Raw genomic sequence first — 26829 nt, 5'->3', positions numbered from 1 at the left:
AAGAGCTGTGGAAGCGTCAGTGCCCAAAGAGACGCAGCCAGACTGAAGGATAGTCTTCTGACAAAGGACACTTTTCTGTGAAGAGGCCATGGGCCACCCTCTGGTCTGATTCTAGGAGGGCCCAGTGTCCCAGGTCTGGGCTGGTTTTAGCACAGGTTAAAGGGCACCCAGGGAAAAGATACTCTAGTTCAGGTTCTCTGAAGCACAATGCTGAATTCTAGGGTCGTCATCGGCTAGTTTGAAAATCTCAGCTTAGCCTCGAAACTCACGTTCAACGAACAAATATTTATTGAACACCTATTATATGTTTCAAGACCATCTGATTTCAGATTTCCCCCAAACAAAGTCTGTGTTTGTGTATTGATTAATTTCCTCCGACAAAAGTTAGGAAGGATCTTCAATGGTGTATCAGAAAGGCCAAAATTCAGAGAATGATTCAGGTATCGTTTCTCTTACCCCTGGCATAGCCTCCCTGAAAAAAAATTTTTTTAAAGGGTCATTTGCTTTATTCTTTGTAATCTCCAAATATTGCTATTATTGATTTTTTTTCATAATGCTTAAAATAACACCTTTTTCTAAACTTTAATAAAATTCTTCTTCTTAGGAAATTAGGAACTGTCTGCATCCCAAGGCCTTCCTTAGTTCTAAAGAAGCAGGAGTCATTTCCATGGAGGTGCTATGAGAAACATGAGGACAGGCCCAAAATGGAGTCACTTATGCTAAGTACTGCAACCAAACTGAGACTAAACATATAGCTTGGGCTTCTCTAGAAATTGACTCTTAACACCAGTCTATCATGAGTTGTCTGATCAGCACTAGTGAAGTCACCTGTCTGAGACCTGCTGCCTTCTAAAAGAAAGTGATCTTGCAATAACCAACCTACGTTGTTGCCCAAACTTCCTTGGTCCCCTCCCCTTCCCTCCTGCCTATAAAAGTCTTTCATTTCATAAAGTTCCTCCGAGGTCCTATCTGCTATATTGGATGCTGCCTGATTCATGGATTGTTAGGTAAACCCAGTAAGGTCTTTAAAATTTATTTAGTTGTACTTTGTTGTTGTTTTTATTAAGAGTGCGGTCTTTAATTTTGCCAAATTTATTATTTTACTGGTTTATAAGGGACATTTAATGTTTATGGGGACATCCATGGTTTCCAAGAAAAGACCCTGCATAGAAAATTATCAAGAATATCAAGAGAAAAAAAGTAGAAAGCTCTTGGTTTGTCTTGAAGGATTCAACAGCCTTTTAAGTTTCTTCTGGGTCCATTGGAACACCTACTAACTTTATCAAAAACACTGAAAAAAGACCCGTGGCTTTATTTGATTGCTCTGACCGTGGATTCTACCGTTCCCTCCCAGGTCCCCTACCTCCACGGAGGTAGGTTTGAACATTTATTAGGTGGTTTTTTAAGCAAGAGAGGATTCAGGAATCCTGTGCCTTGGGAAATGTAAGAACTAAACAAACAAACAAACAAACAAAAAAACCCCAAAACAAAAACACTGGTTTCTACTCCATTTAAATATTAAACAGTTCAAGACAAATTCTGAATTAACTTTAAATGGATTGTTTGCAGGGGGTGTCCACCCCCTTCTCCTGTACATTAAACAACATACTTATAGGTCCCCTTTAACTTCAAAGTTCTCCAACAAGCATGAAAAAACCAAGTTGCATCACTCCTATGTGAAAAGGATCCCTATTTCCCGGCCCCCGGGGGCTGTGCTCTGGAGTCTGGAAGTGGGTAGAACCCTTTGGGAGGATGCCCGGGCTGTGGCTGTGTCAGGCCCAACTCCGTTTTGCATCCCAGGAGTCAAATCCCCGCCTGGCACTCCCAGTGTTTTCGGAGGGGCAGACCCAGAGCCGGACAGGGCGGGGGCGCTGAGCGGCCAGCGGCAGGCGGAGGCCCGGGTCAGCCCCGCTGCGGGCAGCGCGCCCGGGCGCGGGTCCGAGCCGCCACCCCGGGCCAATCAGGGCGCGGCGTCCGGCGCCCCTGGCCGGCTGGCCCGCGCCCCCGCCGGGGCAGCTCAGGCAGCGGCGGATCGGGGCGAGCCAAGGCCGGGGCGAGGAGGGGCCGAGCCGCGGGGGATCCTGGAATCGGCAGGGAGGTGGGGATTCTGGGAGGAAAGCTCCATTTCCTCCTTCCCGCCGCCTGGCCCCTGCACCAGCACCCCAAATTTCGATGTGTCGCCTCCCGCGGAGTGAGAATGCTGGGCATGTACGTGCCAGACAGGTTCTCCCTGAAGTCGTCCCGCGTGCAGGACGGGATGGGGCTCTACACAGCCCGCAGAGTCGCAAAGGTGGGTGACCCGACGGCCCGCGCGCCCTGCCCACCCCATGCGCCCCGGGCGCGGGCTTCTCGCCCGGGGTGCCGCCGGGCGGCCGGGGTCCTGCGGGGCGGCCTGGCTCGCCGGCCTCCCGGCGGCAGCGCCACGTCAGTGTCGGCCGCGGCCCGCTGCCCAGGCGGGGGGCGGCACTGCCCGCGGCCCTGCGGCAGGATGTCTGTCCTCCCGCTACAGGAAGTGTCCTTGTGCAGCCTCCTCTGGCCCGGGACCCGCGCACCCGCGCCTCCGTGATGGTTTCGCCCGCGGGGCGGGGTCCCCGGGCTTGCACGCGGCCCCTTGGGCCGTCCTTCCTGAAGAACCCACGCGACCAGAGCCCCCCCCCCCCCCCCCCCCCCCCCCCCCCCCCCCCCCCCCGAGCCGGGCCTTAGTCTCGTTCGGAGCCCAGGAGGGCATCCCTTCTCTGGCTTCTGGGAGGTGCCATCCACAGGATGTTTTTCCTCTGCCTCTGGCTTTTTCCTCTGACTTGGTCTTTCCTTCTATTTAGAAATTGAGAGGCAAGTGAGCAGGGCGAGCCCATAGCATTGCACTCACAGGACTGCCTGGGAACGCAGGACGGACGCTGAGAGCAAAAGCCTTAGGCGGAGCGGTAACTGGAAAATTCCAAACTTTTGCATTTGATAGACGTGCGTTTATAGCCCTTTCTCCGAGTATGTAAAATCTGGAGCCACAAAGGCAGGGGCGAGGTGCCCAGGGTAATGAGAGCCTCCGTTTACTGAGCGGATGCTTTGCTCCATGGCGGTACCTAGTACTCCACCTGCGAGAGAACCCTCACCAGCAACCACTCCTCCAGAACAGTGCTGACCATTCAGTAAGAGATGCAGAAACAGAAGTCCTGCAGGCTCTCCTTTCCTGCCAAGCTAGTGAGTTAGTCTTGGCACCCACAGCTTCAGGACGCAGAGCTCATGTTCTTTAAATGAAGGTCCCTTACCATCTTCCCCGCACCGCCCCCTCCCCCATCCCATCCTCACCTCCTTAACAGATATTTTTAGAAAGGGAGGTTTGGGCAAGGGCAGGCCTGTGCAGGCAAGGCATGCTGTCCAGCCCAGAGGGTCACTGGGATGCACCAGGGACACCAGGCTGCATTCTCTGAGTACAGACCTCCCACCCCTCACCTAAGAGCAGGTGGACCAGGGCGGACCAGTCCTCAGAGGGCTTCCCTGACATGACCTGTAAGCAAGCTGCCAGGGCCAGTCTGGAACAGAGAGGCCAGGTGATCCCTTTCTCGGTGGGAGTTTGAAAGGACAGCTCAGAGAAGGCAGGTATCTGAGTGAGAGGTGGACTCAGTAGATGCTTCTGCCAGATGGAGGAATGTTCAAGTCAACAAGCTTTCAAACCAGAAGCTGAAATTTTACTTTCCTTTCTCCTAGGATATAAAAAAGTTCCAAATGGATTTTTTTTCTTGAAGCTCTCAGGCTTCAATGTAAATACGTAAAAATAAAACTGTTCTTTAACTCTACTTAATGTTATTAATAGTAATGTACTAAAAAAGTTGGACAAATATTAGAACGACAGTAATTCCTATTTATTGCCTTATATGGGTAGGTTTTTAGGGATAGCTGGCCAGTGTACTTTCTTTTGATGTATTTATTAACTCTGACTTATTTTTCCATGTAGTTGATTACCTGGAAGTATTTAGTATTTGGGGGGCATAGCATGAACAGCTTCTAAAATCATCAGCCACCGCATTTTGCTATTTGCAGTACTAAATGCCCCCCCCCCATGTGTAACTTCTATAAACAGAACAGTCACATCTAGAATGCATACCTATATTTTAGGTGAATATGCAGATGTTTGCGATAAATCCAAGTGACAGTCTCTGTGGGTGACATAGATTTGTTATGATTATAAGATACAGAATCATACAGGCCAGTGATCTCAGACAGGTTTGTCGATGCCAGAAGGGATCTGGAAGCAGGTTTCAGCGCCCTTACCTTCCCAGCCTGAGGGGGGAACAGAAGCTGGATTCAGATTTTTTTTTAATTCTTTTTTTTTTTTTTTTTTTTTTTTGCACTTTTCTAAAGCTGGAAACAGGGAGAGACAGTCAGACAGACTCCCGCATGCGCCCGACCGGGATCCACCCGGCACGCCCACCATGGGGCGATGCTCTGCCCACCAGGGGGCGATGCTCTGACCATCCTGGGCGTCGCCATGTTGCGACCAGAGCCACTCTAGCGCCTGAGGCAGAGGCCACAGAGCCATCCCCAGCGCCCGGGCCATCTTTGCTCCAATGGAGCCTTGGCTGCCGGAGGGGAAGAGAGAGACAGAGAGGAAGGCGCGGCGGAGGGGTGGAGAAGCAAATGGGCGCTTCTCCTGTGTGCCCTGGCCGGGAATCAAACCCGGGTCCTCCGCACGCTAGGCCGACGCTCTACCGCTGAGCCAACCGGCCAGGGCTGGATTCAGATTTTAAATGAATGGTTAGGCTGACACTGAGGATCCAAATGCCTTTAACCTAAGTGCGTATAGCAGGGGTCGGGAAACTTTTTGGGTGAGAGAGCCATGAACGCCACATATTTTAAAATGTAATTCCGTGAGAGCCATACCACGACCCGTGTACATTACACATTATCCAATAAAAATTTGGTGTTGTCCCAGAGGACAGCTGTGATTGGCGCCAGCCACCTGCAGCCATGAACAAGAGCAGTAGGAAATGAATGGATTGTTTTATATTTTTAACATTATTTTTTTTATTAAAGATTTTTCTGCGAGCCAGATGCAGCCATCAAAAGAGCCACACCTGGCTCGCGAGCCATAGGTTCCTGACCCCTGGCGTATAGTTTCTTGATTCCTACATGTCTCCCAGGTTACCTGTACCAGACCTCACTCTGGGCCTAAGTCGAGGGGTCTGAGAAGAGAGTATTTCAGCAGTTCATTAAGGACCTTAATTTAAAGTTTTCGTATTCTCTAACCGGGTTATGGAATAGATCAACTTTAGACACATACGTTTGTTTCACAGACATTCAGTCGCCCTTGTAAGAACACAGAGTGGCGCGTAGACCGCTTGTTTGAGAAAAAGATTGCTACCGAGCCTCTGTTGAGTTCAGATTCGGAGAATTGAATCCAGATGGGTCCTGGGGTCAGGGAGCTGGCTGGAGACTCCCCCCCCCCCCCCCGCTTCCTTCACCCCTGCCGCTCTACACCTACCACTTGCTGCTCAGTGTGCCTAGAGTGAGGTCCCCGGCTGCAGAATCGTGACATTTCGGGTCTCTACCTTGGTCCTACCAGGTTTTTTCTAGTTGGTGATTATTGCTCTTTGCAGGCCTGTTGGCTCTTGTATAGGGGAGGGGAGGGGTAAAATCTAAGGAGTGACAACGAGGACTTCCTGTCCTTGTCTTTACTTGCCATTATGGGAACTGGATGAGGAGGGCCACCTGGTAGCTATTTTCTCCTGTAAGCCCTGCATTGTGGTTGGGGAGACAACGGATGAGAGCCCGTCTCCAGGTTACCTGCGCCCTGTCTTTCCAATCAAGGCCCGCACCCAGTGGAGGGCTTCACATAATTTAACGACTGGTTCTCTGCCCTAATGACCTTTTCAAGTATAAAAAAAGATATACCGAAACGTAGTTTATTATTTCATGCATTTAATACTTAAATAAGAACAATAGAAGAGGTACACAAAACTAGATGATGTTATAAGAGTTTTAAAATATTAATGAGAAAATATTAAATAATACCTGACAAAAAAACAATAAAATTGTTATTTGAAGATATTTCCATATTGCTTCTTGATGGGCGTCCTCACTTGCAATTTTTTTCACCTGTGGACGGAATGAACATGTCCACAGGCGCTTAGGATACGCTGTTGCGCAGATGAAGGTTAACAAAGAGTAAGGAATGTTAATTTGTGATTTCCACACTGGGTGGCTGCCCAGGCCCCCACCTTAGAGAGAACCCTGATGACAAGTGCCATTTTAACAACCGGTTCGCCAAACTCAACAAAAAATTAGGTATCGGTTCTGCTGAACCCGTGTAAACCAGCTGACTCCCAACACTGCCCACACGTGTCAAGGATCGTTGCCTATATCCTTTTCACTGAAAAAAGAAAACACTGAAAACTTTCTCTATTTTGATAAAATGCTGTGTCTGTGCTCATAGGGCGAACACAGACACCCAGGTGAATGCTTTTAAAACATTATTTTGCAAAAATGAGACCAGCATTACACTCACTTCATCACCTGGTGTGTCTCAGTTTTCTTGAGGAAATCCCTCTTAGTAATCTTCTTTGGCTCCCGTGTGTGGTTTTTGATGACTGACTGTATTTCTGTGCCGTGGATGTGCCATGATTTTCACTCACGCGGGCCTTGCCTCACGCCGTTGTTCCATACTGCTGCGTTGGCAGCTCTGTGCTGGCCGTTTGGAGCATGCTGGCGAACCAGACAGAAATGCTGGTGCTTGTGCAGCTTGCATTGTAGGGAGGGCAGAGGGAAAATAAACAAGGAGCATAGAAGATCAGTTTTGTACTGTGGTAGGTCGTGATCAGAGCTATGGAGAAAGGAAAACGGGGAGCTGGGTGAGGTTGACTGGACCTGGCAGGATGTGTGGGTGTGTACATTCAGGATGCTCTCATACCAGGTGAGCCAGTGCCCACCACACAGAGAGATCCGGGCAGGGATCGCAGCCAAACGTGTTTCTAGGGCAGAGCATTCTAGGCGGCAGCAGTAGGGCCTGGGCCCTGTGATGGGAGTTTACCTGTTGCGTCCAGATGAGGAGGCCAGCGAGGCCAGAATGGATGAACCAGGGGGCTGGGTGTAAGGGAGGAGGCCAGAGAGTCACTGAAGGGGAGAGGCACAAGCCAAAGAGCCACTTGCCTTCGACCTTTCAGGCCCCTGTGATGACAGTGCTTGGAGTGAAACAGGAGGGCTTGGAGCAGTGGAGGGACGTGTTCTGACTTGAGTTGATCAAGGGTCACCCATCTGCTGGTGAGAAGAGGTGGGCCCAGGGCAGGTGTGTCAACTGGAGACCGTCCGGGTTCTACAGCAGTAATCCACGGGAGAGGTGATGGTGGCTCTTAGACCAGGATGGTGGCTATGCTGGTGACAGACTATGCTGCTGGGTTACGGGTGAAGGAAAGGAAAGGACCAAGGACATTGCAAGCATTTTTGCTCGAGAAATGGGCAGGGTTGGATTTTCCAGTTTGTTACTCAGCCCCCCTCCTGGTAGAGAAAGCCTCGCACCAGTTCTGGGCCAGGCCCGAGGCTCCCCCACACCCAGAGGCCTCTACGTGATAATAGCAGTTGTTCTGCTCACGAGAAGCAATGAGTTTAGGGTTGGGGTTAAGGGAAACAGTGGTGCAGAAGGTCACCGTATACCTAGACTCTCTCCTTCCTTACAACTCTCCCATACAGTACTTCCCATTCCATACTTATTTCCTCTGTGCTGATTGCTTCCTTTTTTTTTCCTTTTTTTTCTATTTTCTGAAGTCAGAAACAGGGAGGCAGAGAGACTCCTGCATGCACCCGACCGGGATCCACCTGACATGCCACCAGGGGGCGATGCTCTGCCCATTTGGGCCCTTGCTCCATTGAGGCTGGAGCCATTTCCAGTGCCTGAGGTGGAGGCCATGGAGCTGTCCTCAGTGCCTGGGCCAATTTGGAGCCTTGGCTGCGGGAGGGGAAGAGAGAGAAAGTAGAGGGGAAAGGTGGAGAAGCAGAGGGGCACTTTTGTGTGCCCTGGCCAGGAATCAAACCTGAGACATCCACACACTGGGCCAATGCTCTACCACTGAGCCAACCGGCCAGGGCCCTATGCTGTATTTCTTAAAGAATAATTCTGTTATATCCTGGGCGTTCCTTCTCCCTCTGACTTCCACTGTATCAGCTGAGAGTGATAGAAACAACGCCAGTAACCTCAATCTTGGGGGTATATCTTCTCCCCATGACAAGAAGTTGGCAGGTGGACTTTTGCTCTCACTTCTGTGGCTCAGTGTCAGGGTGGGAGGCTCTGCGATTCTTCTGGCCCCAGGGTGGCTGCGGCAGCCTCAACCGTCATGCTGTTATTCCAGGTGGAGAGAACGAAGGAGTGACCAAGGCTGACCAGCTTACCCTAGCTCTCATTAAAGAACTTTGGTGGTTTCTGCTTGGCAGTTGTTAGCCCTCCTCACTGTCTCAGTGGGAAGGCAGTCAATGGAGTTTTGCTACCTGGGTACATTGGTACCCTCGACAAGGTCAGCGCTGCAGATCTCAGGAGGATGGGGATAGGGAGGGAGGCAGGTTGTCTCCCCCAGCAGTCACAGTAGGGAAGGAAGATTGGATATTTTTCAGAATTGCACTTTTTTTAGAACTGTACTTTGCGGGAGGCCCTATTTGTATTGCAAGAGCGCAGGCTCTCACAGTCACTTACTGTTGAAATACAATTATGCTGCCTGTGGGGACGCCGGGTTCCTCCTGGGAAAAGTCATCACCTCGCATCTGAAGCGATTCACTTTAATTTATTTCCACTACATGTATATATTTTTTATTTGCCAAACCATTTCAGAGTACATTATAGACTTGATGACAACGTACTCCTCAGTGTTGCAGGGTCAGGGCATGCTCCGAGGGGGCCAGGATGCCGATTTAACATCCCACAGAAATAACAGTGATTTCCTGCTGTCTTTATTTATTAATTTTGTGTGTGACAGAGAGAGAGACAGAGAGAGGAACAGATAGGGACAGACAGGAAGGGAGCTGATATGGTACGAATATCTATATCTCTATCCACCTTTTGCCTAATGGTTTTAGCCTCCTTTGATAATCCTTGCCTCCGTTACATTATTAGGGATTTCTTTCTTTTTTCTTTTTTTTTTTTAAGCACGCGCGAGAGACAGACAGGAAGGGAGAAAGGTGAGAAGCATCAACTCATAATTGCGGTGCCTTAGTTGTTCATTGATTGCTGTCCCATATGTGCCTTGACCGAAGGCTACAGCAGACTGAGTGACCCCTTGCTCAAGGCAGCAACTTTGGGCTCATGCCAGTGACGATGGGGTCATGTATGTGATTCCACACTCAAGCTGGTGAGCCCATGCTCAAGCCGGCAACCTTGGGGTTTTGAACCTGGGTCCTCAGCATCCCAGGCCATCACTCTATTCACTACGCCACCACCTGGTCAGACTTAGGGACTTCAGAATGGTGATGTCACTCAAATATTCCTCCTCTGTTTGTACTCTGGTGATCGTCTGTGAAGAAGAGCTTTCCTTTATCACTGACTGTCATCCTGTCATCCTGACCTACGGTTGTCATGGAGGAGGAGGCTGGCTACCCTGAACTATGATTGTCATGGAGGAGGAGGCTGGCTACCCTGAACTACAGTTGTCATGGAGGAGGAGGCTGGCTATCCTGAACTACAGTTGTCATGGAGAAGGACACATGCCTTGTTCTTTCTCTTTAATGATTTTACTAAGCTGTTATCCTCGAAGGATGGCAAATGAGGTGTTTCTTTCATTTTTAATCAGAAGTTTCTTCTTTCTGACGATCATTATGGCCGTGAGCATGAACTAACATGCCTCAGCCAGTTCTGCTCTGTTCTCTGGTTCTCCAGTTGCTCTACGTCTGGCCTGCGAGAGCGCTTTCTAATAGAATGTGAGCGCTGGAAGACATCTTAGAAGTCCACTAACCCAGGTCCCTGAGTTTTATCAACGAGGACACTGAGGCACAGTGGTGTGTGGCTTCCTGGTACGTCAGACAGCTAAATGAAAGACCGATGGACGGGTTCAGATCTCTTGAAGCCTCAGCTGGCGTGTACCCAGCGTGAACCCCTCTTCTAAGGGGGTAAGCCTATGGTGTCTTGCTTTCATCTTCTTACTAATTATGTTAAGCAGAGGAACAGAAAACGGCCCACATGTTTGCAATCATCCATTTTTTTGTTTGTTTATTCAAAGTTATTGTCTAGCTCAGTGGGTGGCAAGATTGAATGGATTAATTAACTGCTTTGTCCAGAAGCACCATGGTAGGCGGGGCATTGGGCCGGTCTGTGAGGTGAGTTTGATGTGGACAGTTTGCAGGAAGCGAAATTGGACATCCAACCACAGACAAGCCGAGGACAGGTCGGGCGGGGGTGGCCAGGAGGGTGCACCCACTCGGGCCGTTTTTCTGTTTTCCTCTGGAACGTCGTCAAAGAGCCGCGGATATTTGAGAGAAGCCTGTGAGGCGAGGGAGTGTGTGAAGTCCTCGCCTGGGAACGATCTTGCCATGAGAGCCCAGACCAGAGGCCGTGGTGATCATGCTGGCACACAGGAACTGCCGGAGGTGGGGCGGGGAGTTTGCCTACAGCTGGGATGGCAGCTTCAGCCACTCATACACAATGAATCATGTAAACATTTTTCATTTCTATAAGTTGAAAATGGTCAAGTATTGACAATTTCATACGGTGCAACCAAAAGAAAAATTACATATATATGTGATTATATATATGGTGTGTGTCCCAAATCTTTCCTTCATTGATATAGGAGAAACAACTGTGTTAGGGCTTGTTCACTGGCACTTTGCATGATTAGTGCGTGGCCATGTGCATGTAGCCTACCTAAGGTTATGGGCATACCCTCAGCTCGGATGCTTATCTGTAAAGGGCGGTGTTCCTGGTCATCCGCCTGCACGCTGCTGTGAGGAGTGGTGTCCCCCTGCCTGTGGGCTTGTCCGCTGTTGCAGAGACTCTAATAAATGGGGATGATCCACCGCGTTCCAGCTCTGCAGCGTCTCTGCTGTCTGCCCGAATCTACGTGGTCCTGCCTGGCCATGGCCACTGGCATCACAATAGGTGTGTTACCCAAGTGGGATTGGAGCCCACAGAGGGCAGAGACTTCATCTCCTAGGGTGGGGAGCAGAGCGGTGGACACAGTGAAAGCATGACTCTGAGGAAGTGCTGCTTGTAGGGTGGAAACCACAGTGCTCAGAGAGGTGGAGGAGGGGCGGGGGCCAGGCGCTGGGGTCCTTCGGGAAGCCTTGGGGTGCGAGTGGGCCTGGGGAGCCTGAATCTTCCTCTGAAGAAGTCAAAGGTAAATCGTGTTAATTACCTGCAGGGTTTCTGAGTGCCATAGCCATCCACGGTTAAGAGTTGGCCATCCAGGTTCTTATAATCAGGCAGCCGCAGGAAACTCCAGTTGACCTGACCCCCTTGTTCCGGTGCACTCGCAGCTGCACTCTGAAGGCTGTCTCTTCCGATCTGGGGTGCTAAACACTCTTACCAGTCTGCCTCCTTGGGGGCCTGTTTTTATGTCACTGATTTTCAGACTGTGGCAGCAACCTGTTGGTGAGTTGTGAAGTCAAGTTCCTGGGTCGAAACTCGTCTTTTAATGAAGGCGATTAAAACAGACTAGACTGGCCTGACCAGGCAGTGGTGCAGTGGATAAAGCGTCGGACTGGGATGCAGAGGACCCAGGTTCGAGACCCCGAGGTCGCCAACTTGAGCGTGGGCTCATCTGGTTTGAGCAAAGCTCACCAGCTTGGACCCAAGGTCACTGGCTTGAGCAAGGGGTCACTTGGTCAAGGCACATATGAGAAAGCAATCAATGAACAACTTAAGGTGTTGCAATGAAAAACTAATGATTGATACTTCTCATCTCTTCGTTCCTGTCTGTCCTATCTATCCCTCTCTCTGACTCTGTCTCTGTCTTTGTAAAAAAAAAATAAAAAGAAAGTAAAACAGACTAAACTGTGGGAGTGCGTGCATTGTGCAGAGGAAGGCTAGGAGTGTTTCACAAAATTTCTGTTTTAGTTCTGCATGTGTGCGTTTCTCTGTGTGTATGGGGCCGTATGCTCAACAGAGATGAGAAATGTCTCTCTCACTCAGGGTTGAGGAGAAAACAGCAAGCCGCATCTCTCCTAGCATGGGTTTGTGACAGAGTGGCCGTCCACCATCACTAATGAGGAGCCAGAGCCAGAGTTCTGAGTCTTTATGTTGAAGATTCAAAGCGTTGAGTCCTGGAAGGCACTTAGGTGGGTTTCCATATTCTTGAGTCCTTTGCAGAATTGATCGAGTCATTGTGTTTCTTCCAAATTCATCCTGACTGTCCTGGGCCGATGGGGTGCACTGACATCAGCTTCTGCAATGGGTGATGAAGGCTGAACACGAACACGTGTCCAAAGGGAGTACACATGTTAACACCACATCCTCCCGTGTATTACCAGAACGTACCGAGTCCTTGGTCTGTCTTCCAGATTGGCTTTATCGTCCGTCCGTCTTCTCGTGCCGTCCAGCGGTCAGTGAGCTGAGTGACTGCTGTGCACAGGCTGCCGGCCGGGGTAATGACGACATTGTCAGTGGGGCTGTGCGGTGATCTGTCCACGTTGGGACAGGTAGCGAGGGGCAGTGGACAGTACCTGTGCTGAGAAGGAACAGCTGGTTCCCTGTCCTCTCTCTGATCTTGGCCAGGTGACTGACCTTTGTCAGTCCAGTGATTTACACTCTTGGAGTCCCAGTGGCCTTCACTGTTCCCTGGGGACATTCTCACATGGGATTATTTGGCATGTGGCACATCGAGGTTCTGTGCATATTCAGTTCCCTCCCTCTTCTTTTGTTTCTTGTACTGCTTTTCTTAACTGCCCTTCCATACTGGTGAGGTCCCCTGTCGAGGTGACAACGATTCCCTTCTATAGAAGCCTCTTTGGGTCTGTGGTGTGTTCTGCCTGAGGAGTGGTCCCAAGTGTCCAGGGTCAGCGTGGAGTGGCGGCATGCAGGAGCATGGCCGCTTCTAGCCTCCCCGACCTCTGTTCCCTAACCTCTGCTCCCCAACCTCTGCTCCCTGACCTCTGCTCCCTGACCTTTGCTCCCCGACCTTTGCTCCCTGACCTCTGTCCCGTTCCGTGTGCTGCTTCCAACCTCCCTGACCTCTGTCCCGATAACTGTGTGCCGCTTCCAGCCTCTCCGACCTCTGCTCCCCGACCTCAGTACCCTGACCTCTGTCCCGATACCTGCACAGTCCCTGTGTCTTTGGTGAGCCCCTGTGGGGTTGTTAGGGTTAGAGTCCTGGCTTGAGGGATCTGAGCAGCACTCTCCGCCCCGAGGTCAGCATTCCAGAGGCTCGGCCTCTGTGGGTACTCAGGGCTTCTGGGGCCCTTTCCTTCCTCTGTGAAGTGGGGGGCTGGGGTGGTGGTAACACTTGCTGTCCCCAGGGGCTGCGTGTTCTGTCCAGCATTAAGTAATTCATCTTCATGGAATCACGGCTCTGCCGGCTGTTGTTCTCCGTAACTGTGTCCATCAGAAGAGTCCCTGGAGGTTCTGGGGCCCCCAGGTTGTACAGAAGGCCAGGCCAGCGCAGGGCCGTGTCCTCTCTGAACACGTGTCCACTCTCCTGTCCCCCCTTTGGACGCCTCAGTGAGACAAGCGTCGCTTTCCTGTGGCGCCTGCCTCACAGGTCCCTGCAGGGCTGACTGCAGCCCGTCCCAGTCCTCCAGGGGCTCTCACCTGGGAGCCCGTGGGAAGGCTGCTCCCTACGCCCCGTTCCAGAACTATGATTCAATCAGCCGGGGCTCCCACGTCCGAGAGTCTCGTGCAGGTGGGCCACAAGCAGGTGTGTGGAGATCGCTGGTTTCCGGCTGCCCCTTGGCTGTTTGGAAGATTGGCAGGAGACTTGAAACTTTATTTACGATGTCTTCTTCTGCGAGCGGCAAGCCTGCCCCTTCCTTCTCCACGATTGGGATGAATTTATGATCTTTATGGAAACCAGGTGATGTTCAGCCTGGTGGGCTTGTCTCTCAAGTCAGGCAGCCCCCCGCCCCCACCCCGTGCTTGTCATCTTAGGACCCCTTCCAGGGCGGCCACGCAGAGCCCTGTCGGAACTTGAATGCTACAGTTTACGTCATTTAACCCTTTGATCTTGGCCTCTCGTATTTTGGATTCAAGATCTTAGGCTGAAAACAGATTACATTGGATTTAAAAAATGTAAATGCTTTTTTTTTTTTGTACTGGACACGAGTTAATATTTTAAATGTGTCTCAATCATGGGGCCTGACGATTTAGAGATAAAAAGAAAATACTTTCCAGAAGAGAAAGAATAGTTTATTTCGTTAACTTTGTTGTACTAATAATGCCTTTTCAATCTGATTGTCACTGTGCAGGGCGAGAAGTTTGGACCGTTTGCCGGAGAGAAGAGGATGCCGGAGGACCTGGATGAAAACATGGATTACAGGTTGATGTGGGAGGTGAGGACAAGGTGGCTCTTTTCCACATCGTGTAAAGCGTGTTTCTCTGTGTGCGGTTTAATGCACTGAGTGGGTGTGCGTCGATATGTGTTGGGTCAACGCGGACGGTGGCTGCGTTGTCGTGGCTCAGCTCCGAGGAACCCGGATCACTTAAAAGACCAGCAATTTGAAGAAAAATACTGTTGTTGAACTGTCTTACTAGACAGTTGGAGAGCTCTGCAGTGTGTGTAGCTCACCACCGGAGAAGAAGTTCTCCACGCAGAGGATGCTTGGATATCAAAAGAAGCACGTTCTTGTTCAGGATGCGGGACATGCTCTCTGTACGTGAAATTGCGCTTGTCCCTTATTTTCCTGTTGTAGCTCTGACAGCATGGCAACAGTTCTGAGCTCCTCACTGGAGTGAAACATCCCGCCCTCCCTACACCATCCCTGAAGGATGTGATACAGTGATAATAACGTGTCTTTCTCAACACAAGGGCTTTAGGGAAGAAAAGAAAGCGGGATCTAAATGTTGTTTTGCACCCAGATGATGCTCTTTCTTACCCTCCAGAAGGTGTGGGCGTCTCCCGGGCCCAAAAGGACACGTTTGGGACACACGGAGCGCCCCGAGATCAGTCTTCTTTCCCTGCCCGAGCCCCACTTCCTGGCATTTTACAAGTTTTACACTTGCTGAATTTTCTAAGTCTTTCCCCTGGAGGATTGGTGAGTAAAAAAAAAAACAAAACTGCTATGTTTTGCATCTGAGGCACGTTGCAAAATGCAGAACATCAAGGTGTGATAAGAGTTGTTTGTTTTTCCCACCAGAAAAGATTTCCGTGCCTCCTGCTAAATGGCATGTTTTCCCAGCTACAAATCCCAAAGTGCATGGTCACAAGATTGGCCCATGTGTCTTGTGAGAATTGTTCATCTCTATTTATAGCAAATTGTTACTTCATCATAAATGTACACACCCCGGTGGGCTGGGGACCCCTATGACATAGGGCTGTAAACATCATAAATAAGGATTATTTGGGGAAACTTCCTTCCCAAACCCCAATTGTCTACCTCACATGCACACTTGGGTGGCTCTTCATTAAGAAGTCCCCTCTCCTTGCGGCTGACCGAGGAAGAACAGGTAGGCGCCAGGTGAAGACTGAGATAGCCACCTTGTGAACAGGCACACCAGAACCCATATGTGGCTCTTGACTCAGGACAGGCTGGCTGGGTGGCAGAGTATGACTTGGCCCCGAAGGCAGAGTGTGGACTTGATACTCTGCTTCTTTCATCCTGACCCTTGAGCCACACGTGGCAAGTGTTGGACCTGCAAGGTCAATTCTGAATGCATTAGCCTGTTGACAGCATGGACCCGTGTGGCCCGAGTCATGTGGGGGACACCAGCAGGCCTGGCCGGGGCTGGTCTCGGGAGCCGGCTGAGAAGGCACACTGGAGTGGCGAGAGGGAGCCCGGCCGAGAGAACTAGGACTGTCAGGGTCTCAGCTGTCACGGACCGGAAGGCACCATGCTGGGGGGGCACACCTGGAGTGCATTTACTTTCCTCTCTCTGGGAGGAAAGCAGGACGCCTGGGAAGGGGAGGGAGAGGTCACACTGAGAACACATACCGGGAGAATCCAGGTTCCTTTTCTCACCCTGAGAAAAGGAGGCGGATGTTTGGAAATCTTCCCAAAGCAGGACCAGGCCCGGTGAGCGAGGCCTGGAAGCATGCTCTGAAGGGTCAGCAAGTGACCCAAAAAAGGGCCATGAGTTACCAGGCAGCTCTGAAGTGGAAGGATGAGACTGTCGGACACTGAGCCTCCTTGTAAAGGAGTCCTGACTCAACACTGTGGTACTGATGCACGGGTGGACATGTGACATCGTCTTTCGTGAAGATGGTGTTAACAGCATGGTGGGGGGAGTGCGGCACTTAACAATAAGAGTGTTGGGTAAAAACAATATCCTTGCAGCAAAAAATTATCCTGACCCCTAATGCACATCCTGTATAAAAATCAAGTTAGTATCCTTGTAAATGTAAACACACCAGGTAAAAACAATAAAGCTTTAGAAGGAAATGTAGACAGATACCTTCATGATCTTAGGGTAGGTGAAGGTTTCTTAAATAGTAAGAAATAAACACAGTGGCCTGACCAGGTTGGTGGCGCAGCGGATAGAGTGTCAACCTGGGACACAGAGGACCCCGGTTAGAAATACCTTGGTCGCCAGCTTGGGCGAGTGCTCATCAGCTGAGCATGGGGTCTTCAGCTTGAGTATGAGATTATAGACGTGACCCCATAGTCACTGTCTTGAGCCCAAAACTTGCTGACTTGAAGCCCAAGGTTGCTCGCTGGCTTGAGCCCAAGGTCACTGGCTCTGCTGTAGCCCCCCCCCCCCCATCAAGGCACATATGAGAAAGCAATCAATGAAACAACTAAGGTGCCACAGCAAAGAATTGATGCTTCTCATCTCTCTCCCTTCCTGTCTGTCTGTGTCTCTCTCTCAAAATAAACACTGTGAAGGGAAAAATGATTACTTGGAAACCAGTAAAATTAAGAACTGTTCATTGGAAGAACCATGAAGGGAATGAAGAATCAGGTAACAGAGGGCGAGAAGATATCTCAAACTCATCTGTCTGCAGCTGGATCTGTGTTCAAAACATAGGAAGAACAACAAATTGATTTCACAATAGAAAAATGGGCAAAACACTTGAATAGACACTTCCCGGAAGGAGATATCCAGACAGCCAATAAACCTGCTGGAACCGGAGACAGAGACAGGCAGACCAGCAGCAGACATCCGTCCTGGAGGGGACTGCATCAGGGACCTGGTGTGATCTCTGCGTGCCTCGGGGTGGGGGGAGCCCTGGGTCTGCTGGGTCCGACCCAGCCAGCTGAGGAAGGTGGGAGTCCGCAGGGGTACTAGGAGGGAAGGAGTCTGTTTGGTGACCAAGGCAGGAGTGATTTGACAGGCGCTGGACTGGGGGCCTCCAGCGTGTGGTCAGTGAGGAGTGGCCGGCTTCTGGTTGTGAGTGGTGAGAGGTAACTCACCCCCCATGGGGCTTGCTGATGGGGGTGCGTGTCAAAAGAGGCAAGTCTGGAACGACTTGGAAATGTTTGGCCTGTGCCACGTGGGTGGAAGGTGGTGGCACACTTGAGACAGGGCTGTTGGGGAGGGTGAGTGGCAGGGTGGGAGCATGGGGTGGGCTGCTGCCCTGTGGACTGTTAAAGACGGTATTAGCAGACTGATCTTGAGTGCCTGGGATCTAGAACATCAATATACTTGGATAAAAGGAGAGTTTATGTCACAGTCAATATTTAACAACGTGTTAATATCTAGTAAGCATACTGAATAAATGTATGTTATTTTTACCGCTGGCCTTCTTAGGAAATGTAGAAGTTAACAGGAGAAACGGCTTGTCACTTCCCCTGGTGTTTTACCGCTGTGGGTTTTTCTGCTTGGTTGAGGATTTTCTTAGTCGCGAAGACGGTGATTTACTGAACTGTGGTTTGCAGAGAGGCTGCTTGGGTGTATATTAAAGTGGACATGTTGTTTAGATGTTTTTCTCTCTCTCTCTGCAGTTATTTTGTGATTACAGCTGTTCTGCTGTTGGGGAACTTGATTCAGCACCAGGTTTCCAATGTGTTTTAGTTTTGGGAAAAAAATGTTCTCAATTGTTTAAAATCTTTTATTTTCCTTGATTGTTTATGGAAGTCTTTTTTTTTTTTTTAGGTATTTGGAACCAAGAATTGTCTTCACCAAATGTTTTTCTTTTGCAGACAATAACATTTTGTTTCAGGTTCCAAATGGAACCACTTTAAGGGTCGATAGATATCAGTGGACAGATACCACCCAGGAAGCCCAGTTGGAATGCTGGGAATCCCAAAACACACGTCGTGGTCCCCTTGACTCGGACCTTGGACACCCGTCCTCTCATTGGGGATGAGGCAAAGCAACGGAATGTCATGTGTCTTTGGGAAGTTCCATGTCAGGTTTTTTGTTTTATTTTTCTATCAAGAGTCAGGGAAGTGGAGAGACAGATTGCCGCATGCACCTTGACTGGGATCTACCCAGCAACCCCCATCTGGGGCTGCTGCTCTGTTGTTTGGCTACTGAACTATTTTAGTGCCTGAGGAGAGGCCATGGAGTCATCCTCAGTGGCTGAGGCCAACTTGCTCATTGCTGCGGGAGGGGAAGAGAGAATGAGAGGGTGGGGGAGAGAGAGAAAGGGGAGGAGGAGGGGTAAACAAGCAGATGGGCACTTCTCCTATGTGCCCTGAGTGGGAATCGAACCTGGGACTTCCACATGCTGAGCCAACCAGCCAGGGCCTGCGATGGTTTTGTGGTTGCCTTTTATTTTGCTTTTCACAAGAAGTTTTCTACCTGAATATGTTAGCCAACTGCTGGCCGCTCAGCCAAACCTGACATCTGATTAGAAGAGTCCTGGGAATCTAGGCCAAGGAGCTTGGTTGAAAAAAAAACCCCAACAAGAAACACAACAATATCTGCATTGTTGTTGGCGCACGTTCACCGTATTTGAGGCCTGATCATAACTTACAGTGCTGTAGGGATTTTATAATAGATGCATCTGGCTCCAAAAACACAAAAACTAGCAACTACATCTCATGTAAACAAGGAGGCAAACGTCAAATCATAGGAAATTCTGGATGGTTGGTTAGTTAGCCGGGTGATGCCACCCACCTTATTCTACCCCTTTGCTGGCCTCCACAGAGGCTTCATCCTCAAGCTGGTGGCAGGTGGCAGGCAGGGCTTAGACAGGTTGTGTCCGTCTGGGGAAGACGCCTTGTCAAGAGCCAGGTCCTCCCTTGCGTTTCTCATACCGGTGGAGCAAAAGGAGGTTCCCAGCTGTTCCTATGGAAAACCATGCAACCACTAATGAACAGGAACCCAGAAATGAACTCCATGTTCCGTCTCCTCCTGACGGTACACCCACATTTGCCCCCTCTCCACTTGTTTCACTGGGTTGTTCCCTCCTGTGGTCGCCCTGGAACTGGCCGGTGGGGAGGGCAGCGTTAGGGGAGCATGGACACGGGAACAAGTTCTGTTCTTTGAGGAAGGAGGACGGCTATCCACTCCCAGGCTCCTTTCTCCACGGGATGTACGTGCTGGTTATTTGTCCGGTCAACAACCACTGGGTCTTGAATGCTTGCTCCATCCTGATGATGACGTGTCAGGGGCCGGGTCCCCCTCGAGGGAGATGCAGTGCCCAGCGAGGAAGGCCGAGCTTCCTGTCCGGAGGGAGTCCCGCGTTGGCCTCAAATCCTTCCTAGGTTCTCCGGGGTTTCGAGGGGGGGGGCAGTGTGGAAAGCACGCAGATTGGAAGCCGTTGGGTTTTTAGAGCCAAGAACGGTGGTTGCCCCTGGAGGCTCCTCCTAGACGTGGGGCGTGTCACGTCAGGCGGAAGTGCGAGGGAAGACAGGGGACGGGTGGACCAAGGGAGGAGCATGTCAGCCAGCCCGGGGGGTGGGGGTGGAGGTTCAGGACACTCCTTTTTTGTGACAGAAGTCATGTAGGAGGACGTGATGTCAACCAGGAGAGCGCTGGACGGGAAGTTCTAGTCCCCCCTGGTCTTCCGTGAGCTCACGCTCACGGGTCATTTTGTGTGCATTTCCGTGTGTCTTGAAGACCAGCGGGGACTGTGTGGGTTTTGATGTTGATCTCTTTCAGCATGAGCGGTGATGGGATAGCTTCTCTGACTGGTGATCTTCGAGTGAAGCTTCTGTTATACATGTTGGAGGCATGTGTGACACTTCTATAGCTGCTTCACTGAGATGGCATTCACGTGCCGTAAAGTCCGCCCTTTACAGTGCGCGAGCCAGTAGGTTCCAGCCTACTAATAGAAGGTTGACGTCATCACCCCTCATCTTAGACTATTTTTCATCACTCAACATAGAAACCCAGCACCAATGAGCAGTCGCTGTTGAATGTTTTGGGTAAATATCACCTTTCTTATAGAATATCTCACGGAAAATTGCATTGTCAAGAGCCATGGCTCCCTCAATGAATTTCAAACGCAGAATTCTGGTCATTTCCTTTGCGAACTGATTTTGGCCCCGGGCTTCCTACATGGCCAGTTTTCTCATGGAGACTCGGGGGATGCCGCGCTCACCTGACCTGGCCCTCGGAGGACTGGGGGTGTCGGGTCGGGCTGCCCTGCGAGGCGTCTGCCGTGCGTGACTGGCTGACAGCGGTTCAGGAGGAGCTCTGATTGCGCCCTAGTGGGCACATGGGGCCCGGCTCCTGACCCCATCTCAGCACCATGCCCCAGCACCACCAGTGAGCCACCGGAGTTGGCCTGCAACCCAGAGTCTCCTCCCCATCTTTGTTTGCATCTGTTTTCTGTGTCTGTGTGGTGTCGGCCTTGGTTGCTGAGGGCGCCTGAGCCAGGGCCCTCATATGGGGGGACGCTAATAGGAGAAGATGCACCATGTGCCTTAGGTCACCAGATCTGGCTGGCAGGCCACTTCCAATATTCCTGCCAGCTACCCAGGGAGGCGCAGGCCAACCCTCCGGACATCACTGTGGGCTGAGAACCCTGTCCACTGCTGCCCAGGGCAGACAGGAGCTTGTCTGCAGCCTGTGGTGGGGCCTCCTACCTGAGAACCGGGCAGGCGATGGGTACCCAGCTCCACAGACCACCTTGAGATCTGGGGCCATCTCCTCCTTCCCGCCGGGGACCTGCCATTGCCCCACAGGCCATGGCTGTCATCTCAGGCCCTTGGAAGGACACAGTCCTTCCGTCAGGGCTGGTACCTGAGAGAGACAGAGACGAGCAGCAGGGGACCAGTGTCTTCAGTGTACCCACAGGGCTGCCATTCCTGGCGAGGCAAAGACAGTCTCTGTTTATTTTATTTTATTTTAATTTTTTGGCACTGGCTACAGTGTTTAGAGTAGTGCGGAATAACAGTGGTCGTAATGAGCAATCTTGTCTTATTTCTGTTCTTTAATGTTGGTGCTGGTGTCTTTAGCCATGAAGATTTAAATTGGCTCCGGTTTTTATATGAAAAGTGCCTTTTTGTGCTTTGTGAGCTACTAAGAGGTTTTATTGGGAGTGTGGTGTAGAATGGAACCGGCCATCAAATAGAGTGAATTCAGATGATGTTTCATTTGTTTTCAATCTCCTCTTGTGATCCTGAAGCAGAAATCCCAGTTTTAATTGTGCATCATTTAATCTCTATTTCATCTAGTGAGTAAAGACAGAAAAAAAAAATAACATTTCACATCCCCGGCCTCCCACTTTCTCCTCTTTCCCGGGCTGTGTGTGTTGATCTGGGATTAAGCCATTATTATAGAATTCACATTATCAATCTTCTGCTTCAATAATACAACCTTTTCCTTGGTGGGATTTTTGACTTCCTGATTTTCGATTATGTGGTCAATGGATTGGGAAAATCTTCATTCGTGGAAGGGACCCCGAATCTGCATGAACCTTTTTTAAAAGTGTGTAATGTTTTTTTATAAGGCGTCCTCACTGGAGATTCCCAAGGGAGACAAGGACCTGTTTAAATTAGATCGTGGGGCCGAAACCAAGGAGCTGTCGTTCTTGCAGAAGCTTTGTATTCGTTTTTTGAGACGTCATGGAGAATAGAGCAAAGGAAGTTTTGGTTGGGGAAACGTTATCTGGAAATGACCCAAGTTCTTCAACTAATTTTTGAGTGAAAGACCAGACATATTGAGAGTAGTTAGGAGAGTGATGGCTCCTAGAAGCCCATAGGATGGAATGGAGAGTGAGTTAGACCTGTGAGAGTTTTCAAGCCTGGGGAGTCCCAGAGACGTGACAAGATTTGAGTGTCACATTTGACAGTGGCTGTCACGATGACTTTGTGCACAAGATGGTGGCAATGCGGCTAGAAGGGTGGACAGATGGTTGACCCCTTACAGCCAGGGTGCTGCTGGATTTTAATCTAAAAGGAGGCTCTGTCTTGGCCCTTCCTACCCAATATGTTTTATCCAAGACTCATGAAAATCGAGTACCTCATCAAACCAAAGGTATGCCTGAGCCAGGGTCACAGTGGAGAGGGGCAGGTAATATCTTTTCCCTTTTTTATTGTGGTTAAAAAAAAGATAACAAAATTTACAATCTTCACCTTCTCTTAAGGGTACATTTCAATCGTCTTAATACATTCACATTGTTTTGAAACAGATGGCCAGGAGATTTTCATCTTGCGGATCTGAAACTGTAACCCACGGACTTTTGCTTCCTTAACTAACCCCAACTCTGGTGACCATGGTTCTACTTTCAGGGGTTTGGTGGCTTTAGAGACCTCGTATAAGTGGACTAGTCAGGATGTGTCCTTCTGTGACTGTGTTTCTTCTCACTTGGCATGTCGGTGAGGCCAGTCCGTGGTGTAGCGAGTGTCAGGGATTCCTTCCTGTGTGAAGGCTGAGGATTATTTCAGTGTGTGGCTAGACCACATTTTGTTTATCCATGCATCTGGTAGTGGACATTTGCGTTACTTCCACCTCTCGGTCATTGTAAATAGTGCCGCTGTGAACATGAGTGTGTGCCTCTCTCTTTGACACCTTTCTTTCAAGCCTTCGGGGGGGGTGTCTAGAAGGGAGATTCCTCAGTGATACTATGATCGGTCTATTTTTAATTCCTTGAGGAACCTCCCTACTGTTTTCCACAGTGGCTGCACCATTTTACAATCCCGCCAACTGTACTCAAGGGTTCCGATATTTCTACAGCCTAACACTTGCTGGGTTTTTTTGTTTATTTTTTGTGTGTTTGTTCTTTTCTTTGTTTTTTGATAACAGCCATCCTAATGAGTGCGAGGGATAACATAAGACATATAGTCAGTATTCAAAAACTGTTGGTAACTGGAGTGTTGTTTCTATGACGGAGGTAAGCATGGATAAATCTCAAGTCAATTTTAACGTTTAATACGGGTGATACCAGACCTGCTATTGACTCACATGCAGATGCCTTAATTAAGGGTTTTTACTTGATTTTATGGACACTTTGGTTAGCAATATGACTTTTCAGAAGCTGAGCTGCCGTAAAAGAAGTGGGATGGAGGTTACAGGAGGGAACAGTACTGTCTCACTGCCGGGACTGGTCAGGGGGGTTGAGTCAAGTGTGGGGGTTTGCTCTGTGTCTGGACATTGCCGGCAGTGCACAGGGCCGTACACAGACAGAGTCTGGAAATGCCCTGTACGTCAGCTGGGGGAGGGAACTGGGCTCCTAACCTGAAGAAGAGCAGAAGCAAGGTCCTATTATTGGCTTCCCTTCCCCCTCTTCCTCCTCTTCCTCCTCTTCCTCCTCTTCCTCCCCTTCCTCCCCTTCCTCCCCTTCCTCCCCTACCTGCTTTTAGACTGTGCTCGCTGTCCATCTTACAGCCCAGCTCTCGGGCAGAGTCTGGCCGGCTCTTCTGTGCCACAGCTCGGGCATTGGCCACCTGAGCCCCGGCGCTCCCCAAGACCTTACTTAGAGGCACAGGTCTCAGAGGTTCCGGGTCTCTCGGGTGTGGCTGCGAGGGTTTCGTTTCTCTCCTGTGGCAGGTGAGCTTCCAGTCCACCGTGTTCAGTCTCCACATTTGCCATTTTATTCAGTTGTCTTTCTATTTTTTATTTCTATTTTTTTTGTGTGTGTGTGTGTATCTGTGCCAGTCTCCTGATACCAACCATCTGCGGAGTCTCCAGTATTATAGCAACACAGGCTGCGTTTGTATGCAGGGTAGTTCACATTTCTGTTTGCCCAGACCTTTTGCTGTTATTTATGCGGTAAATTAAACGTGAGAACAGCAGGCAGCCCGCAGGTCTCTGAGCAAGCAGCTTGGTTTGTTTATGTCGGAGTGGATACACTGTTGTGTGGTTACTTAGTTTCTTTGGTCTATTTTAGTAACGAATTATATTGCTAATTTATATATATATATAAATATAAAAGTGGACTTAATGAATCTTTTCTAAAGTTAGGTATGGTATTTTATTTAAATCCAAAAACACTGGCATGCTTGTGACAGCTCTGTAGACACTGGAGGCCCTCCAAGCACTGCTGAGAGTTTGCACCACACTCTACCTGAGGAATTCCATGTTCTCATTTTATAGAGAGAAGATTAATGTTCATGGACTTGAATAAGTTCCCTTTAATGATCTGGCCTATAATTTCCTTACTGTATGATAAATGAGTCCTCGGAAAGGACTTTGTTCTTTGAAGAATTTTTAGGACAGCTCCAATAATTAATGTTTTGATGTGCATATTTGTTACTTTCTAACTTTTGTTTAATGAATCATTTTTTTTTTAATCTTTCCGTCTCAGGGGCCCTAGAGATCAACTGAAATACATACAAATTCTTTTGTCCTCATTCAAGATGGTAATTTTGTATTTTTCAATCTCAGACATTTCAAAACCCAAAGGGAGGGTAAGTGTTGACACCCTGCCCAGGTCCTGCATGCTGTCTCCAATTTGCATATTCATGGGTAGATTGCTGGTGACCCGAGAAAGGGATTATATTCTTAGGTACAGACGAGACTGTAGAGCTGAGGATCCCTGTTTTAAATCCGTGGGCTTCACCACCATGCAGAGAGAGAGTGGGAGATGTTCCCTACCAGGACGCTTTCTCCGTAGGACTGTGTGCTGAGCCACCCTGTGCTCGCCACCTTGTCAGACCCCCAGCACTTGAAGGATCTCTGTGGCAGGCAGTTTGCATGTTCTCTGTGAATTCTGTGACCTTGCTCTTTCCCTGGGTACCACTGCGGAGCACCTGTCAGCATTCTAATAAATTTATCTCATCCCCGCCGAGCAAAAGGACTCAAATGGGTCGTCTCATCATTTATTTTAACCACTAGACTCATAGACACTCACCTGGAAACCTGCAATCCAAAAAGTTCTGAAAACCAAATAAACCAAATTCATTCCTCCCAACCTCCCTCCCTCCCTCCTTCTTTCTCTCCTTCCCTCCCTCTCTCCCTTCTTTCCTTCTTTCCCCTCCCTCCCTCCCTCCCTCCCTCCCTTAGCAAAACCTGACTTGAACTTAAGTGAGGCTGCTTGTAGCCTTTTGTTTTCTCCTATTTAGCATGCCTGCTCATACACTGAGTTACAGAACTATGAATATTTGATTATGGCATGGTATTTTAAGTTTTGGGGGTTTTTTTTGAGAGAGAGAGACAGGAAGGGAGAGAGATGAGAAGCATCAACTTGTAGTTGCGGCACCTTAGTTGTTCATTGATTGCTTCTCATACGTGCCTTGACCAGGGTGGGAGGAGGGCGGGTGGGAGGGTGCTCCAGCCGAGCCAGTGACCCCTTGCTCAAGCCAGTGGCCATGGGATTATGTCAGTGATCCCATGCTCAAGCCGACGACCTGGGGGTTTTGAACCTGGGACCTCAGCATCCCAGGTCAACGCTCTATCCCCCGCGCCACCACTGGTCGGGTGGTGTTCCAGTCTCCTGATACCAACCATCTGCGGAGTCTCCAGTATTATAGCAACACAGGCTGTGTTTGTATGCAGGGTAGTTCACATTTCTGTTTGCCCAGACCTTTTGCTGTTATTTATGCGGTAAACACTTTGTAAAAGTGTTTTGCAAACGCAGTATAAGTACCGTATTGCCTTTCTAAGACAAATTGTTAGAAAACTAGTTTTCCAAAACAACTGGCTGAGGAACTGTGATATTGTATAGGAACATCTCCAGTTCTTGCTTAGGTAAAAGTCCAAGAACTATTGACCTTCCTGAAGGAGGGAATCAGTAAAGGCAAATATAATAGGGGAACAATACTGAGTAAAGCAGTAGATTTTAGAGTCTGGAAAGGGCTCTTTGTTCATGGAAGTTCATGTCATGTATATTCATGAGATAGACATGGTAATACCCACGTGCACAAGCTGTTCTGTCTTCCGGGAGTTAGTTGCAAACAACAGGCTTGTTTTGTTTCCACTCAGTGATACCTTTGGGTGGTGAGATCATGGGGACAGGAGCGGGTCCTCAGAGCATAACACCAGGGCTTTGACCTGTGCCCAGGACACGTTTTCTCTCTCTTGTGCTAACAGCTGCCACTGAAGTACAGTATCTCTGGACGGGGAAGGTGTTTTTGTCACTTTGTAATGTTAGATGACTTATCTTAAAGGTGGTTTGTTGCAAAATTAAAAACAATCTCTTAGGGAAAGCCCACTTTAAAAAACTCAAAACCGATGTCACCTAATACCTTTTGAGTATCAGTTTCCCCAAATTCTTTTCTCCGTTGTGCTCTACCTTTGTATCTTTAATGGCTTAGTGTGCCTTTATGAGGTGCAAATATCATAGAAAAATGTTTGTGGCCAGTCGTTTCCTTATGTGTTACATTCTTGATGTAAGTTTGATATCTCTATACACACCAGTGAAAATGTACTCAGGCAGCTCTATAATAAATATTAAAAAAACATAATTTAAGATTTGCAGGAAACCGATGAAATGGGAAATGTAG

General features: G+C 49.4%; 1 protein-coding gene across 3 annotated transcripts in view; it reads left to right on the top strand.

The window, feature by feature from the left end:
- The first annotated feature begins 2157 nt into the window (after positions 1-2157).
- Positions 2158-26829, top strand: part of PRDM5 (PR/SET domain 5) — a 98218-nt gene continuing 73546 nt past the window's right edge. The window contains exons 1-3 of one of the 3 annotated variants that reach the window (XM_066384510.1): positions 2174-2290; positions 12095-12240; positions 14362-14445. In XM_066384510.1, coding sequence (XP_066240607.1) covers positions 14398-14445 — 48 coding nt within the window. In that variant the 5' untranslated portion in view covers positions 2174-2290; positions 12095-12240; positions 14362-14397. Of the gene's footprint in view, positions 2291-12094; positions 12241-12462; positions 12547-14361; positions 14446-26829 lie in introns of those variants that run through there. The other 2 variants (XM_066384519.1, XM_066384498.1) reach the window with 2 other exon arrangements.

This window comes from Saccopteryx leptura, chromosome 1 (genome assembly GCF_036850995.1).
Source record: "Saccopteryx leptura isolate mSacLep1 chromosome 1, mSacLep1_pri_phased_curated, whole genome shotgun sequence".
NCBI lineage: Eukaryota > Metazoa > Chordata > Mammalia > Chiroptera > Emballonuridae > Saccopteryx > Saccopteryx leptura.
This window is presented reverse-complemented; position numbering and strand designations above follow the sequence as displayed.